Below are 15,161 nucleotides of genomic sequence, written 5' to 3'. Positions count from 1 at the left end.
GTTGATACAATCTAGATTAAATTTGTAGTATGATTAGAAGAAGATCTAATGGTTGTCTTTAGCTCAACATGAGTCAATGATAAAACCAAATCAAGAATAGTGTAACTTTAGAAAAAGATAGGTGGCCCTCATTCATCACATATTCTTTATAGTTTTTTTTATATATAGTCCCATAAATAAGCAACAAGCTAAAAGATCCCAATGGTTACCCTTAGTTAAAACTATTCAGCAACAAGTGGATTACACTTGAGGTCTCGATTCTCTTTCTATATAAGAAGAGAGCCAATAGTCTCATAAATAAGCAACAAGCTAAAAGATCCCAATGGTCACATAAATTAAAACAAGTGGATTAAACTTGATGTTTCAATTCTCTTTCTTTATAATAAGAGAGCCAATAGTTGATACTAATTAATAATCTAGATTAAATTTGTGGTATCATCACTATAAGAAGATATAAGCTCAATGATCTATATTAACTTTGCTCACTTATTTATGTATAGTAAGGTGGTTTACACATTTGCTAGAGACAGAAGATAGAAGGCTCCAAAAACTCCTTGATTTTTGTTGCACCATTAGATCACGGTAGACCACCACCATGCCTTTACACATTAGTTTGAGGGTTTCCAAGAGTTGGCACTGACTCAGTTGCTCATGGTGGGTGGAAGCGAACCAACTTATCATTGCTAGGGTACCAATAATGCTTGGCAATGCCATGGTGGGCATCTATGCTTGGAGAAGTTCCCATCTTTTCCATTGACACTGAGTTGGGTTACCAAGATCTTGTTGTTGCTCATTGACCATCACAGAGTTGAGCCACTCCCTATGTTGCTATGTTGCAACAGTTTGCATGACTCTTTGTAGATGTGTTTGGAACATCTCTCCGTATTTGGTTTCTTGACGATCCGAGATCTTTCCACCCACTCTTTTCCATATTTGTGTTGTGTAAACCCCTAAGAGAAGAATGCAGATGGGTTGCCATTGGGCTCCTAGTCCAGTGGTGTGGAATTAGAACTCGGAGAGGGGAGGTCTCAAGGCCACTCTTTCCACCCACTCTTTCCACCCACTCTTTTCCATATTTGTGTTGTGTAAACCCCTAAGAGAAGAATGCAGATGGGTTGCCATTGGGCTCCTAGTCCAGTGGTGTGGAATTAGAACTCGGAGAGGGGAGGTCTCAAGGCCACCTGTTGGTACTGTGGTCATGGCCACGAGTACTAAAACCGCCTCTAGGCAGGCATGGAAAAGTTGCTTAGAGGAGAGCATCCAATAATGCTACTTATTCACGGGAGAGCATCCAATACCAAGGATAAATACGAGTAATTGGCAAATAGTGTCACCCACGATACCTGCTAACTAGTATGGTAAACAATTTAGTTAGGCATCCCCAACTAAACCAATATATATTCCCCACATATACAAAATACATTCTATTCATCACCTCTTTGAATTTCGAAAGGATTCCAGGTCACCTAGACGGGTTTCTCTGTGTTTTGTGCTAGGGTTTCTCTGCTTCAATGGAGGACGATTTCGAGATTCCGGGCGCCCAACAAGTGGAAGACGATGATGAAGAGTTTCAGACTTCTGCAGGCCCGCAGAAGGTAGGCGAGGAGAAGCCCCTGGGCACCTCAGGCCTCAAGAAGAAGCTCCTCAAAGCTGGGCAGGACTGGGCTACCCCTGAACCAGGCGATGAAGTAAAAGGTAGCTCTCTCTCTCTCCCTCTCTCGCGCGCGCGCGCACACAACCTCTCCCCTTCCCCTCCCTTCTCTCTTTTTTTATGTTTGAAGTCTTTCCTTGGGTTTCGTCTGTGTCCACCCCATTCGATGGCATCCTGCAATAACCCTTTTCCTTCTGTTTGAATCATTCTCTGTGCTTTTTTGGCATGTTTTGGAGCTTTGTCTTTGCTCTTTGCATGTTTTGAAGCTTATCTGTGCTGTTTGCCGTGTCCATGCCACCAAATGACAGCCTAATATATCTTTATTTGTTTGGGACGAAAGTGGCCCCTCTGGAGGTTTACACAACATTACCCGCCCATGCTACATCGGCTACCTAAAGAAGTGAGAGCATCCGGTGGATGGTAATACTGTGGTTAGGAAAAACCACCCAGGCCTTCAACATGTCGGGAGAGACATCTCATCAAGAAGAAAGCTAGTAGGAAGTTGTGGAGGTACATAGCCTCCAAAGCGACACACCCAAAGAAAATATGCTGTTACTCGGTGGTAGCATTCGTCTCACATTCACATAGACCCCTTAACAGGCCAATAGTAGTTTGATTGGGCTACTTTTGTGGCTGACCTCAAGGCCTGTTTTCTTCCATCACAGTATATGACCAATCTTGAGGACGAGTTTTACAAACTCACTCAGAGTGGTTCCCCTATTTTGACCTATTCCAACAAGGTCATTACCATGACCCAGTAGTTGGGTATATTGGAAGAAGACAAGTTGAAACAGCTCATTAGAGGTTAGACACAAACATTAGGTGCCTAGTCCGAAACTTTGAATCTTAAACTTATGCATGGGCACTCACCCTTCGTTAGAATCAACAACTCATGTTTAACAAAGGTAAGCCCAAGCAGGTAGAGTCTAGTCCTAAGCCCCAGCAGTTGAAACTACATCGGCTAGGTGTGAACGTCCTTGGGAAATGTCTCGTGAACAATACACATGCCACACTTAATATGTCAAAATCATTTTGCACATAACAACTGAATGATATATCATTGTACAAGATAATCTGCAAAAGAGACAAGCATTGCACAATAGACCATCATTGGGGCTGTGAACGGGGATGCATGATAAGGCTCAAGCACGACGAACACGTGTAGAATCATGAACCCGATCCCCCCCCTCTCAACATTGGAGTATATTATTGGAGTATTTCAATCCGTACAAAGCTTCAAGGGATTGCTAGCCAAATAATCAAATGCAATGCAAGCGCATCCTTTGGCTGAGACTAGGGTTCAAATCCGCCAAATATGAGTGCACAAACAGGCACAAGCACAGGAAAAGGTTCAAGTGTATATTGCGGCACATCACGGACAGCAAGTACAAGGGTTGTTTTAGCAAATACACCCGATATGGGTGTTGGTACAACAAATATAGAGGTGTACTTAGTAAGTACAACAACCGATACAAGCGATATTGTGAGATCCCTCTGTCCCCTCCGCGCGTTGGACACCCGGATGCTGACAGCGGAAGTAGTTTCCTCTTGAGCAGCGAGACAGGGTTTCTCACACTCGGGGCCTCGCCCTCGAATGTTCGGGCACGAGACTAGGCTGGTGGTCCTTCCGAAAACCGAAACCGGAAAAATTTCCCATGCCCGAAAAGCGGGGACGATTCTACTATTTTTATATTCTTAACGAATTTTTCTAACGAGGTCAAGATATTGGACTAACTTTTATCTGGTTAAACCAGATAGAAGGGGAAACTATTACAGACTTAATCTTGAAGGAATCAACGCTTTTTTCTTGATTGAATCAGGCACAGCCGTTGATTTATTCTTTAGAGAAGTCTTCAGGATTCTAATTAACTAGTCTAGTTCTATTCGTATTCTTTTTAATCAATTTTATTATTAAAACTCTACTGATTCTAGCCTAATCTCATCCGGTCCATGGGTTAGCCACCGCCCAACCACTGGAATAGTAGAACCAGACAAGTACTCACCCATCCGTAATTGAATGCCTTTCTTAACTTTTGCTTTAGAAAACAGGTACGCACACACTCCTCTTTATACTTTAATTTATAAAACAATCCATTGATAAACAATTACAGATTACACATGTCATAACTCAAAATTTCCATTGAGTTCTTGTTTCTCACAAAATAGTATCACTCTGGACTCTCCGTTGAGACCAGCAACGAGATCCAGTAATAGATTACAATAAACATAGGTCCATCGTATAATATCTTTCTCGACATACGCATGGATGTCCTCGGCACCGCGAGCCCGTGCATCTCTTGGTCAGAACCTTACAGGATCCTCCTTAGGTGTCCTGGCACTTCACTCAGGGACCGCTTCGTCGGCCCTCGTCCATCGTACTGGAAGCGCACCATTTTAACCATACCGAGGCTGGTCAAGACCTGGGCAGGCTTTGCCGCGCGAGCTATCCCTTGAACACTCCCGGCCAGCTGTTGCAACTGAACTTCCCTTAGAAAACATAAATGTCAAATGCTCCCTCAAGCATTCTGGCGTAAGACAGTCCTTTTAAGAAAACAGGATTTCTATGCAAGTTTTCAGTTTTGATTTTGTTTGAATACCATGAATAAATCTTAAATCCGTATCCCAATACTTTTAGATCTAGGTCTGAATTCCAAACAGAATTCCTTGAATCCTGTTAACTTGATCCTTAGGTCAAAATCAAAGTCTTAACTTAATTTTAGAATCGGTGGGTGATTTGAGTGCATTTTTTCTGAACTGGGTACATCGTCATTGATTGAAACTGACGAAGGAATTAGGTCTTGGTCAATAGTCTGAATCAGAGTTTGGGTCTAGAAAGGTTTTTCCCTAACTATCTTTTTAGAAGGTAATATTTCAATTTCTCTTTTTCTAAGTTTCGTTCTTGAATATTTGCTTACAGATTTTTAAACTAAACATGAATTTCCTATGAGGAATAAAATAATCATTTATCTCGATCTCTGACTTCGATAGTTTTATTGAATTTCCTCATTACCATCTTAGTGAGTATGAAACGGTAGAATTTCCTCTCACAGATTATCTACTTATTCATTTTTTCAATTTTTGCAGAAATTAAACAGAGGATTAAGAGAATCTTTATTTAAATAAAAATTTCTATATGTATTTATTTATGCATAAAATCTAATTCTGATGAAGTCATACTTTTATCATCATAAAGTTATTTATGATGAAAATTACTCTTTTAATATGAAGAATTTCTTTTATACATCCATTTATGCATAAAAACCATTTGTGATGAAAATTACTCTTTTAATATAAAAGAATTTCTTTTATGCATCCATTTATGCATAAAAATCATTTATGATGAAAATCACACTTTTAATATAAAAAAATATCTTTTATGTATATGTTTATGCATAAAATCATTTATAATGAAAATCATACTTTTAATATAAAAAAATATCTTTTATGCATAAAAATAATTTATAATGAAAATCACACTTTTAATATAAAAATTATTTATAATGAAAATCACACTTTTAATATAAAAAATATCTTTTATGCATATGTTTATGCATAAAATCATTTATAATAAAAATCACACTTTTAATATAAAAAATATCTTTTATGTATATGTTTATGCATAAAAATCATTTATAATAAAAATCACACTTTTAATATAAAAAATATCTTTTATGTATATGTTTATGCAAAAAAATCATTTATAATAAAAATCACACTTTTAATATAAAAATATCTTTTATGCATATGTTTATGCATAAAATCATTTATAATGAAAATCACACTTTTAATATAAAAAATATCTTTTATGCATATGTTTATGCATAAAAATCATTTATGATAAAAATCACACTTTTAATATAAAAAATATCTTTTATGCATAAAAATCATTTATAATGAAAATCACACTTTTAATAAAAAAAATATCTTTTATGCATATGTTTATGCATAAAACTCATTTATGATAAAAGTAACACTTTTATAAAAAAAAAACTTTTCATACATACTTTTATGCATAAAAATTAATAATGATAAAAGTAACACTTTTATAATAAAAAAAAAACCTTTCATGTATACTTTTATGCATAAAAATTAATAATGATAAAAGTAACACTTTTATAATAAAAAAATAACCTTTCATGCATACTTTTATGCATAAAAATTAATAATGATAAAAGTAACACTTTTATAATAAAAAAATAATCTTTCATGCATAAAAATTAATAATGATAAAAGTGACACTTTTATAATAAAAAAATATTCTTTTATGCATAAAAATTTATTTTGATGAAAGTAACACTTTCATAATAAAAAAATTTATTCTTTTATGCATAAAAATTAATAATCAATATGCTTCTTCTATGCATGAAAATGACTCTTTTAGAGTATAGAAATGATAGGGATTACTCTTTTAGCATAGTAAAAGATAATACTTATTTTCAAAAATTTCGCCATAACCTCCTTTGTATGGTTGATCATTTTTTAAATTTTTTTACTTAATTTATCTTAAAAATTTAATTCTAGTTGATTTAAAGTAATCTAGGCTAATCAAAATTCACTTATAAAAGAGAAAACGTTATAAAAAGTTTAATTCCAATAATTATCACTTTAACTAGGATAAAGAAGGGTTGATTCTAAAAAGAGAGAGAGAAAAAGCCTTTCGATCAAGGCATAGCATCCATTTATCACTTCAAACAATCATAAACATTAGAAAAACATAAAATTAATAAAGAAAATTACAAGAATCTCTACTTACATAATTTCTTGGAGCTTTCTTTTGGCTTGATGGTTTGAGGGTTCAACTCTTGTTTGTGGCCACCAATCTTTGGAAGAGGAAAATGTCAAAAACTAGTGAATTATTAATAAATTCACAGTTCTTGGCTTGGGAAGAGTAGAGTAACCGTGCATAAATACTATTGTTTTTCAACAAAGGGGGAGGCTTCTATTTATAGGAAAAATTGAGTTCCTAACCAAGCAAACTGATTCTAGAATTTTTCAAATTAGTTTGGTCAATTTTTGACCATTTTTAGGTCAGTTTAGGTTACTTTTTGGAACTAGACTTGAATCAGGAGAGAGGAGAGATGAAATATCCCAATTTTTGAAGATTTAAAACTCAATTGCACATGTGAAGTAGGCGTCTCATTTATGAGGGGGAATCCCCATTGTAAGGTGTCAAAAATTCATTTTTTAAGCTTTTCCTTTGGTCCTTAGTCCACTCTTCATCTTGTGTGAGTATTTACTCATTTTTGGGGGTGGTTTTCTTTATTTCTTCTATTAATCTTCTCCACACATTTGGATGAAATTAATTGGCCTATCAAAACCTTAATTTGAATTTTTTTGAAAATTAGGACCCCTAGGATAAGGCCTCTTGAGCAGATTATACTTAATTTCTAATGCACCTTCTGAAAATCTTTTTGAACTTCTGTTTCAAGGGAACTTATTTTAATAAGAAGAGATATTTTTTCATCCAAAAATATTCAAAATCTGAATATTCTCTCTCTAGAATATTTTCTCTCTCTAAGCTAAAACAGTTAGAAACAAGATCTTTTATATTTTTGAAGAGGGAATTGATTACAGGGGAAGATGTTGGACATCTTAAGAGGCTGGGGAGGAATCTTACAGATACAGCGAGTCTTGGTCTCAGTACGGGCGACACGAAGCTCCTTGGCCTCTTGTACCTCGGCACGAAATAGGGGAAGACCACTCGAGCGGCCAAATGGTGACATCCCCCTTAGCTTCTAAATAGTTGACCTCAATTGAAAAGCCTCGAAATACGCTTGAAGAAGTTGTGGGTAATCTTTGAAGTAGTCTTCATCAACCCATTTTGTGTTGATAGGCAAATAGTTCTTGAACTTCACAAGGTATGTAACATGCAGCGGATGTATTCGTATTGGAGGATCTTGTGACACAAATGCTCATACCGTCTTCTGTAGCTTGAGCTTCACGAGTTTAGCAATCCACTTTAATGACTTCAAACTTAAAAGAGATATGTGAGAGAGAGACGAGAAATGTACACCGTATGGGGTTCCAAATTACCCACTGAAGGGCCCTCTATTCCGTTATTGAGACAGTATTTGCTTTATTATCTTTAAAGAGACTGACGGTGTGACTGACGATAAGCCAAATGCAAGACCTCTGAAGACCAACTGTTGGGCTGAACTGAACACTGCTGTAGAAGCACCAAAGATGTTCAATCTCGAGCCTATGCACTCTTCCCAATGGAATGAGAAGGGGAACCTTAAGCTGAGGCTGAGAGGGGCTGTTTGGGACTCTTCTAGACTGAGTATGAATGCTGAAAATGAATATGAATGCTGCATTTTACCTTCACCAAGTGGTTGGCTAGAGCAAAACGATGAGAGGATGAATGTTGAAATTGTATGGATGCAGAAAACGCTAGATGAACTGTAGGCTGAATGTTGAACTGATGCGTTTTGCTGATGAAGAAGTGCTGAATGCTCGTGCGCTTGAGGCGCCTAGGGTTGTAGGAGATAAACGTTGAGGGTTGGTGGCTGAAACTGCAATCGCTTTGCTCCTTGTGCTGAAGATGCCAAGTGCTGGAATGCTCACTGCTGATTTATGATTGAATGAATGGCTGAATATGCAAGTACTCTATTTATATGGACACCATGAGCTAGTCGGTTGGCTACTGAGCGGGCCGAGTGCTCATGTCCACCATAAATGCCTAAATGATGTGTGAAATGCTGAAAATGATGGGAAAAATACCAGGAAAATCCTAGTAAATATCGTGATAAATACTAGATGATATCTGGGGTGTTTGCCATGGTCTAGATGCAATGGATGAATTATGTGCAATGTGCAGAATGCTTTCTGATGCAAACCCTAAGGTTTCTACTGATTGTATATGCATGAATGCGTCTCTTTAAGTGGGCTAAGGGACTTAGACTGATTGACTGACTGACTTGCTATGGCTGAGAATGACCTACGTAGCTCGTGCCTGACCTACGTAGCTCGTGCCTGACTTATCCTGGACTGAGGATTACAATGGGGTCACGACGTATGACAAATATCATCCTGAATGGAACTAATACTGTTACAATGTTGCACTGATGATGATGAGCCAGTTTGTCACCATGCACTACAGTGCAGAGTGCATGTGACAAGGTATCTCCTGGAAAGCTTACCGGGCACGGGCAGGTAGCTTTCTCTCCTTGTGAAACACAATGTGCTCATGTTGAAGAATTTCCTCTAGCTCATCAACCTTTGGCAGCTCTTCTGTGAGAGACTCTTCTGGCTCTGGCCCCAACACACGGATATACATGGAACATATGGATGTGCTTGGAACACTTGCAGTTTGCAGTTGAGGACAACTGCGATATAAGAGGGAGGGAATGTAACTATTTGGCCCTCCTAGCTCTATTTCACATAATGAAATCCATGCCCGATACTAGACAGGTGGAAGAAGACATGGGGACAGGGTCCAGAAGGATTGATTAAGAAAAAGCACCATTCTTGGTCAAAAAGCAAGAAAAAGCAAAAAGTCAAACAAGGTTGACCATGAGCCAAGGGCACCATTGGAAAGAGGAGACTAAGCCGGACCAATAAGCTAAAAGCCGCTTTCTCAAAAAGCAACTCTAGGGCCAAAAAGCAAGGCTCTGAAGTTGTAAAAGCACAAATCAAGAACTTTGACTATCATTAATAATATTTAATAAAAAAACAAAAGCAAAGCAAAAGCATAACTTTTTGGCAAAAAGCAAGGCTTCCCCTTCGGGGACATTTGATAAAATTGGAACGATACAGAGAAGATTAGCATGGCTCTTGCGCAAGGATGACACGCACAAATCGAGAAATAATCCAAATTTGAAATTTGCTTGCGATTTTACCTTAATATAGGATTTTACAGCATCCAAAACAGACATCGGATCAAGCTTATACGTGTAAGGACCAAAGGCCGACTATCCATTGTATGGTCCACACGTCATGTGGACATCCATGTTGCATCTGACCAAAAGAGTACATGCGTATCACACCTTTGCCTGTGTATCACTACCGTATCTTTTCCCAGGCTTATGCAGACCAGTGACCAGTGCACTTTGATGATACACCGTCTCTTCATCCGTACTTTACTTTGTACTCGTAACTGTACCCTCCATCTATATAAACCCCTGTATAGTCTGGCTAGCAACTCATTGCGTAGAGCGTATTGCCAGTCCGTACCGCCACTCTGCGCATGCATACTGTACTTGCAACCGTACCTCAGTTCTCACCGCCTTCCTTTCAACACTCCCTAATTAGCCATCTCTCAAATAAGTCCTTTTTCAGTCACCCAATCCTTGTGAGGAGAGAGAGTCCTTAACTCTTCTCCCCTCCTCTCTCCCTTTCCCCCGTGTGAAGAGACTTTCAGTCCTCATCCTCTTGAAGCAAAACGCTTTTGCCCTTTAGGACATCTCACAATTCTCCCCTCCCATCCATTTGCATAGACTTTAATAAGAGGTTTTTGAGCGTAGAGGAGGTTCACACGCTGCGGTTTTTTGCTCATAGAGTGAGCAAACGATCTCAGAATCGAGATCCGCCTGAAGCACTGCGATCGCAATGTCGAGCTCTACAAGGCGGTGATCAAGATGGCCCTATCTCGGAAACGCCAAAATGTCACCTCGGGAGAAGCACGCGATAGTGAGATTAGAGAAAATGCCCCTAATGCGGCTTCCTCCCTCCCGTTGCAAGCTCCACAAGGGAACAATGGCTAGGTTAGCTTGGTTATCATTTAAAAGGAGTTTTAAATTACTCTTTAATATTAATATCAATAAATCAAGAAAGAAGATGTGAATTTTTTCATTGAAAAATGTTAGAAATTCTATGAAGCTATTATTTGAAATGATGATGTATTTTGTAATTGATGGTTAGTATTGAAATTGCTATTTTAAAGAAAAAGAGTCCATGTATTTTTTTTCTGGCTTCGATGCTAACTCCGTTTTCGTGCTTGTGTAGCCGGGCGGCATTGTTAGCAAGGTCCGGAATCGACCCATGGTATCCCTCATACCATTGGGAGAATGAGGTTCGTCGATTGAGGCGAGTGATTGTGATGTTGCCTAGTTCTGAGGACCCAGGCTAGTGCGATGAATAAGTCCACCCTAGCGTGTAGACATCCCTCTGAGGAGCGGGAGGATCGAGCGACGGAGCTTGAGGGGGCGACAAGTCGGCTTGAGGTGTGTGGTCCCGTAGGGTTTTGCCCAGCATGTAGAGGCTGGAAGGCCGAATTCTAGATCATCCTTTTTTTGGGGCGAGGTCTCCAAATTTGGGACGCTGGCCTCGATTTGCATACCGGAGTGTCCGAGGGGAGAATTTTTTTTTTCCGGCGAAACGGGATGTTTCCCTGCTGGTGGGTTGCAGACCGTTCATTAATCGGACGCCCGGTTGTACATTTATTAAGGTTTAAAGGTCGTCGTTTTTTAAACTGAAAATAACTAAAATTCGCGTATAAGCTTGATCCGGTGTTTGTTTGGGATGTCCTAAAATCCTATATTAGGGTAAAATCGCACGCAGATTTCAAATTCGGATTCGAAATTTGAAGATTCTAAGTGGAAATGACTCATTTAATAGAATCACTGATTTTTACTCATAAATTCATCTATTACAGGGACATTTTTTTATTAATGAAGATGGACATGTTACATCCTTCCCCTCTTAAAGAAATCGAGATGTCCTTATCTCGTCATGAATTGGGGGTAATCCTTTAAGTGTGTAGCTTCATCTTCCCAAGTTGCATTCTCTTCTGGGTAGTCTTTCCATTGTATTAGATGTTCTACAAGAGTTCTATTACGGAGTTGTCTTTCTCTAGAATCTATGATCCTACTAGGGTGTAATTTAAGAACTCCTTGAGTAGGGATTACAATGTAATATGCGGAAGCTTCGGAGAAGGAATCGGTACTTCAAAACTCAGAAAACAGCAGTCTTTTCGCGACGGAATTAACGCACAAACTGAAAGACGATGTGCAGAAAATAGAGAGAGAAGGGGGAGATGGAGAAGGACACAGTATTGGGTCCCAATTACCCTCTGTAGGGCCCCCACCACGGATGGTGTATTTGCTTTATTAGAATGATGTGAATCTGAAACAAATACAAGAGTACTTGACCTTTTCTTGGCTGGAAAACCTGCCCTTGACCTTCAGTCCTTCACCCCTTAGCTTTAGCACTGTTCTTGGCTGTCCTGGCCCTTGGTTGCTTGGAGCTCTTGGTGAATTATGAGATGCTATGAATGAAATATGACTTGGGCTTTTATACCCCTCCTAACATGCAGTCGGCTGGCTTTATGAAGTCCCACGACTGAATTCCAAGCAATAAAATGCTTTCACACTCTATTAAAGTGTTTTCACACTGGTTTGGAGCCTGTCCAGCCTGCGCATGACCCCTGGACAGCCTCCTGGCTGCTGGGCATTCAACGCAGAGGTGTGGGACTGCCCCCCACACCTGGCCGCCTTCTGTCCAGGGCTTATACCCTCTGTCGGCTGCCTGTCCAGAGGGTCTGGAGCTGGCCGACTGCCCCTCCAGCCCTTGCCTTGGCTGGTGGGCATAGTCTTGGGCCCTCCTGGCCCCTTGGGGGTGGTTCTATGCCTCCCCCATGCCCATACTAATTATGCCAATGCAAACACCTACACTGGGGTAGCCCTATGGGCTGGCCCCATCTCTACATGCAACCTACATGCCTACAGAGGCCTGGCATCCAGTTGCAAACCAGATACTCAGCACATCTGACATCATTCCAGAGGGAGACTCACAGCGCGGACTGGCACTGCTTCTTGTGCAGGACATTGCACACCTGACCTTGGACTCATGTGCAGGACAATGCACACCTGACCTCGGACGACTGAGATGGATCCCTGGCTGACTCGTCCCGGACTGGGCTCACATGGGACCAGTTCACCATCCCAGGTCCTGCACCTTCTGTACAGAATGTCTACGTGGCATCCAAGTGCGGGATGCACGTGACATCCCCTTCTGCTTAACTTGACGGAAGCTGCATAGCCTCCAAATAATCCGTCAATAAAGCCGGATAATCTTCGAAAAATTCTTTGTCGAGCCATACCGCTTCATGAGTTCCTCGGTCTTGAAACTTCGTGAGGAACTGTCGTAGTCTTCGGCCTGAGCCATGCTTGAAACGGTGCAGAAGGATCTGTTCTGGAACCATTACTTCGGCTTCATCAATGATGTCTGGTTCCGCTTCGTCTTTGACCTCTGAAGGGGGTGGACCTGCATATGGCTTCAACCAACTGACATGAAATACATCGTGCATAGTCCAACTCGGAGGTAGCTTTAACTGCATAGACACCTCATTAATCTTTTTCCGGATGGGGAATGGTCCGAAGCTCCTGAAAGACAACTTTGGGCATCGCTTGCCCACCTGCTTTAATCTTTGCTTCATAATCCGAAGATATACCCAATCTCCTTCCGAAAACTTCATGTCCCTTCGGTCTTTATTGGCCTGTCGAGTGTAGGCCTCTTGCGCTTTAGCCAATCTGTCTTTAACGGACTCTAGGATCTCCTGGTAAGACTCCGTCACTCTGTTCGCCTCCGGTACTGAAGACGACGTCCTGGTTAACAACGATTGGAAAGGCCTTCCAAACGCTGCCTCATATGGAGTCCTGCCAATAGCTGAAGAAAAAGAGTCATTCAGAACAGCTTGAACTAAAGGCAAAAACGATTCCCACTTACCTTGCTGATCGTGGACATAACACTTCAGCACATCAAAGGCCAACTGGTTGTATATTTCTGTCTGGCCATCTGTCTGTGGGTGGAATGCACTGGAAAAATTCAACTTAGTACCAAAATTATCAAACAATGCCCTCCAAAAATGACTGGTAAACTTGGCATCTCGGTCTGACACTATGGTCCTAGGAATCCCACCAATCGGGTACCAATGCCGAATGAATAGCTGGGCAACACCCTCGGCGGTCACATTGGCCCTGCAAGGAATAAGCATCACAAATTTGCTGAACCTGTCAACAATAGTCAAACACTGTGTATTACGCTTACTCGGACTGGGAGGCAGATTTGTGACAAAGTCCATCGAAATGTCTTGGAAAGGACCCTCAGGAATTGGCAAAGGCTGTAACAACCCTATCTTCTTTCCACGAGGAGCTTTCACCTTTTGACAAATGTCACAGCGTTGTACATAAGTAAACACATCACGCCTCATCTTTGGCCAATAGTATTGCCGTTCTAACTTCTCCAGAGTCGAATTCATGCCCCTATGACCACCTGTAATGGCGTCATGGGCATCATGGAGAAGAGCTGCCCGGAATGTTTTCATGACACACAGTCGGCCTTTGTAGTAAAGCCAACCATCGCGTATCAGAAAATGGCATGGTCCTGTGGCATCCAATGCCTGTTCCCACTGTGTACCGAATTCCTCGGAATCCGCGTACGTGTGCTTCATGTCTTCTAGTCCTGTACCAACAAGGTCTAGTCTAGTGGTCTGAATCGCAGCTACTTGTCCCTTCCTGCTCAAAGCATCGGCCACTGGATTGGCCTTTCCTGGAAGGTACTCAATCATGCCACCAAACTGCTGGAATATCTGACTCCACCGGTGCTGTCGATCACTCCACTGTGCACTTGGCATTGTCTGAATCCAGCGCAATGCCTGATGGTCAGTGCGAACCTCGAAGTCACGGCCATACAGGAAATGTTTCCAATGTTTCAAGGCCTGTATAACTGCTAGGAGTTCACGATCGTAGACTGAGTAGTTCTTTTCGGCGGGCAGTAACTTACGAGACATGTAAGCTACTGGATGACCATTCTGTTGCAATACACCTCCAATTGCGATGTTACTCGCATCGGTGATCACTTGAAATGGTTCGTCCCACGAGGCAAGGGCTAAACAAGGCGCTTCTGACAAAGCCACCTTGAGGTTCTGGAATGCCTCCAACGCTCGTGGAGTCATTCGAATCTTTTGCCTCCTTGTTTTCACTCCCTTTAGCAGATCGGTGAGGTCTGCCGAGAGATCAGAAAACTTATCAATGTGGGTGGAATATGCCTGGCATATACCCACAAATGATCTAATGTCATAAGCAGTCTGAGGTACTTCCCAGTTAACAATCTCGGCCACTTTAGCCGGATCAAGTCGAATGCCTTCGGCACTGATTATATATCCCAAGTAATGCACCTGGAACAGATAAAATTCTGACTTCTTTTCATTGACATAGAGCTCGTTGCTTTCCAGCAACCTAAGGACTTTCTCCACATCAATGTCATGCTGCTCAACTGTAGCTGAAAATATGAGTATGTCGTCCAAAAATATGAACACACACACTCCAATCAACTCCCGGAAAATACGCATCATCATGCGGTTAAATGTAGCTGGGGCGTTCGTCAAACCAAATGGCATGACTACAAATTCATAGTGGGCCCGTTCTGTACGGAAAGCTGTCTTGGGGATGTCCCCCTCAACAATCCGAACCTGGTGGTACCCACTCTTTAAATCCAATTTAGAGAACACCTTAGCTCCATTCAGCCTCTCGAGAATATAGTCAATTCGAGGCATCGGGAATCTGCTTTTGAT

General features: G+C 40.8%; 1 protein-coding gene and 1 non-coding gene across 2 annotated transcripts in view; both read left to right on the top strand.

Annotated features, from left to right (window-relative positions):
- Positions 1-1,419: 1,419 nt before the first annotated feature.
- The window catches only part of LOC147623211 (peptidyl-prolyl cis-trans isomerase FKBP62-like), a 38,286-nt gene continuing 24,544 nt past the window's right edge, over positions 1,420-15,161 (top strand). The window contains exon 1 of the mRNA XM_086821291.1: positions 1,420-1,695. Coding sequence (XP_086677417.1) covers positions 1,512-1,695 — 184 coding nt within the window. The 5' untranslated portion in view covers positions 1,420-1,511. The remainder of the gene's footprint in view (positions 1,696-15,161) is intronic.
- On the top strand, positions 9,367-9,470 carry LOC147623212 (U6 spliceosomal RNA). The gene has a single exon (XR_015269428.1). It is a non-coding gene; the product is annotated as a U6 spliceosomal RNA (small nuclear RNA).

This window comes from Cibotium barometz, chromosome 27 (assembly GCF_041138505.1).
Source record: "Cibotium barometz isolate CiBa-2024 chromosome 27, ASM4113850v1, whole genome shotgun sequence".
In the NCBI taxonomy this organism is placed as follows: Eukaryota; Viridiplantae; Streptophyta; class Polypodiopsida; order Cyatheales; family Cibotiaceae; genus Cibotium; species Cibotium barometz.
Note: the sequence above shows the minus strand (reverse complement) of the source record. Positions and strands in the feature narration are given on the sequence as shown.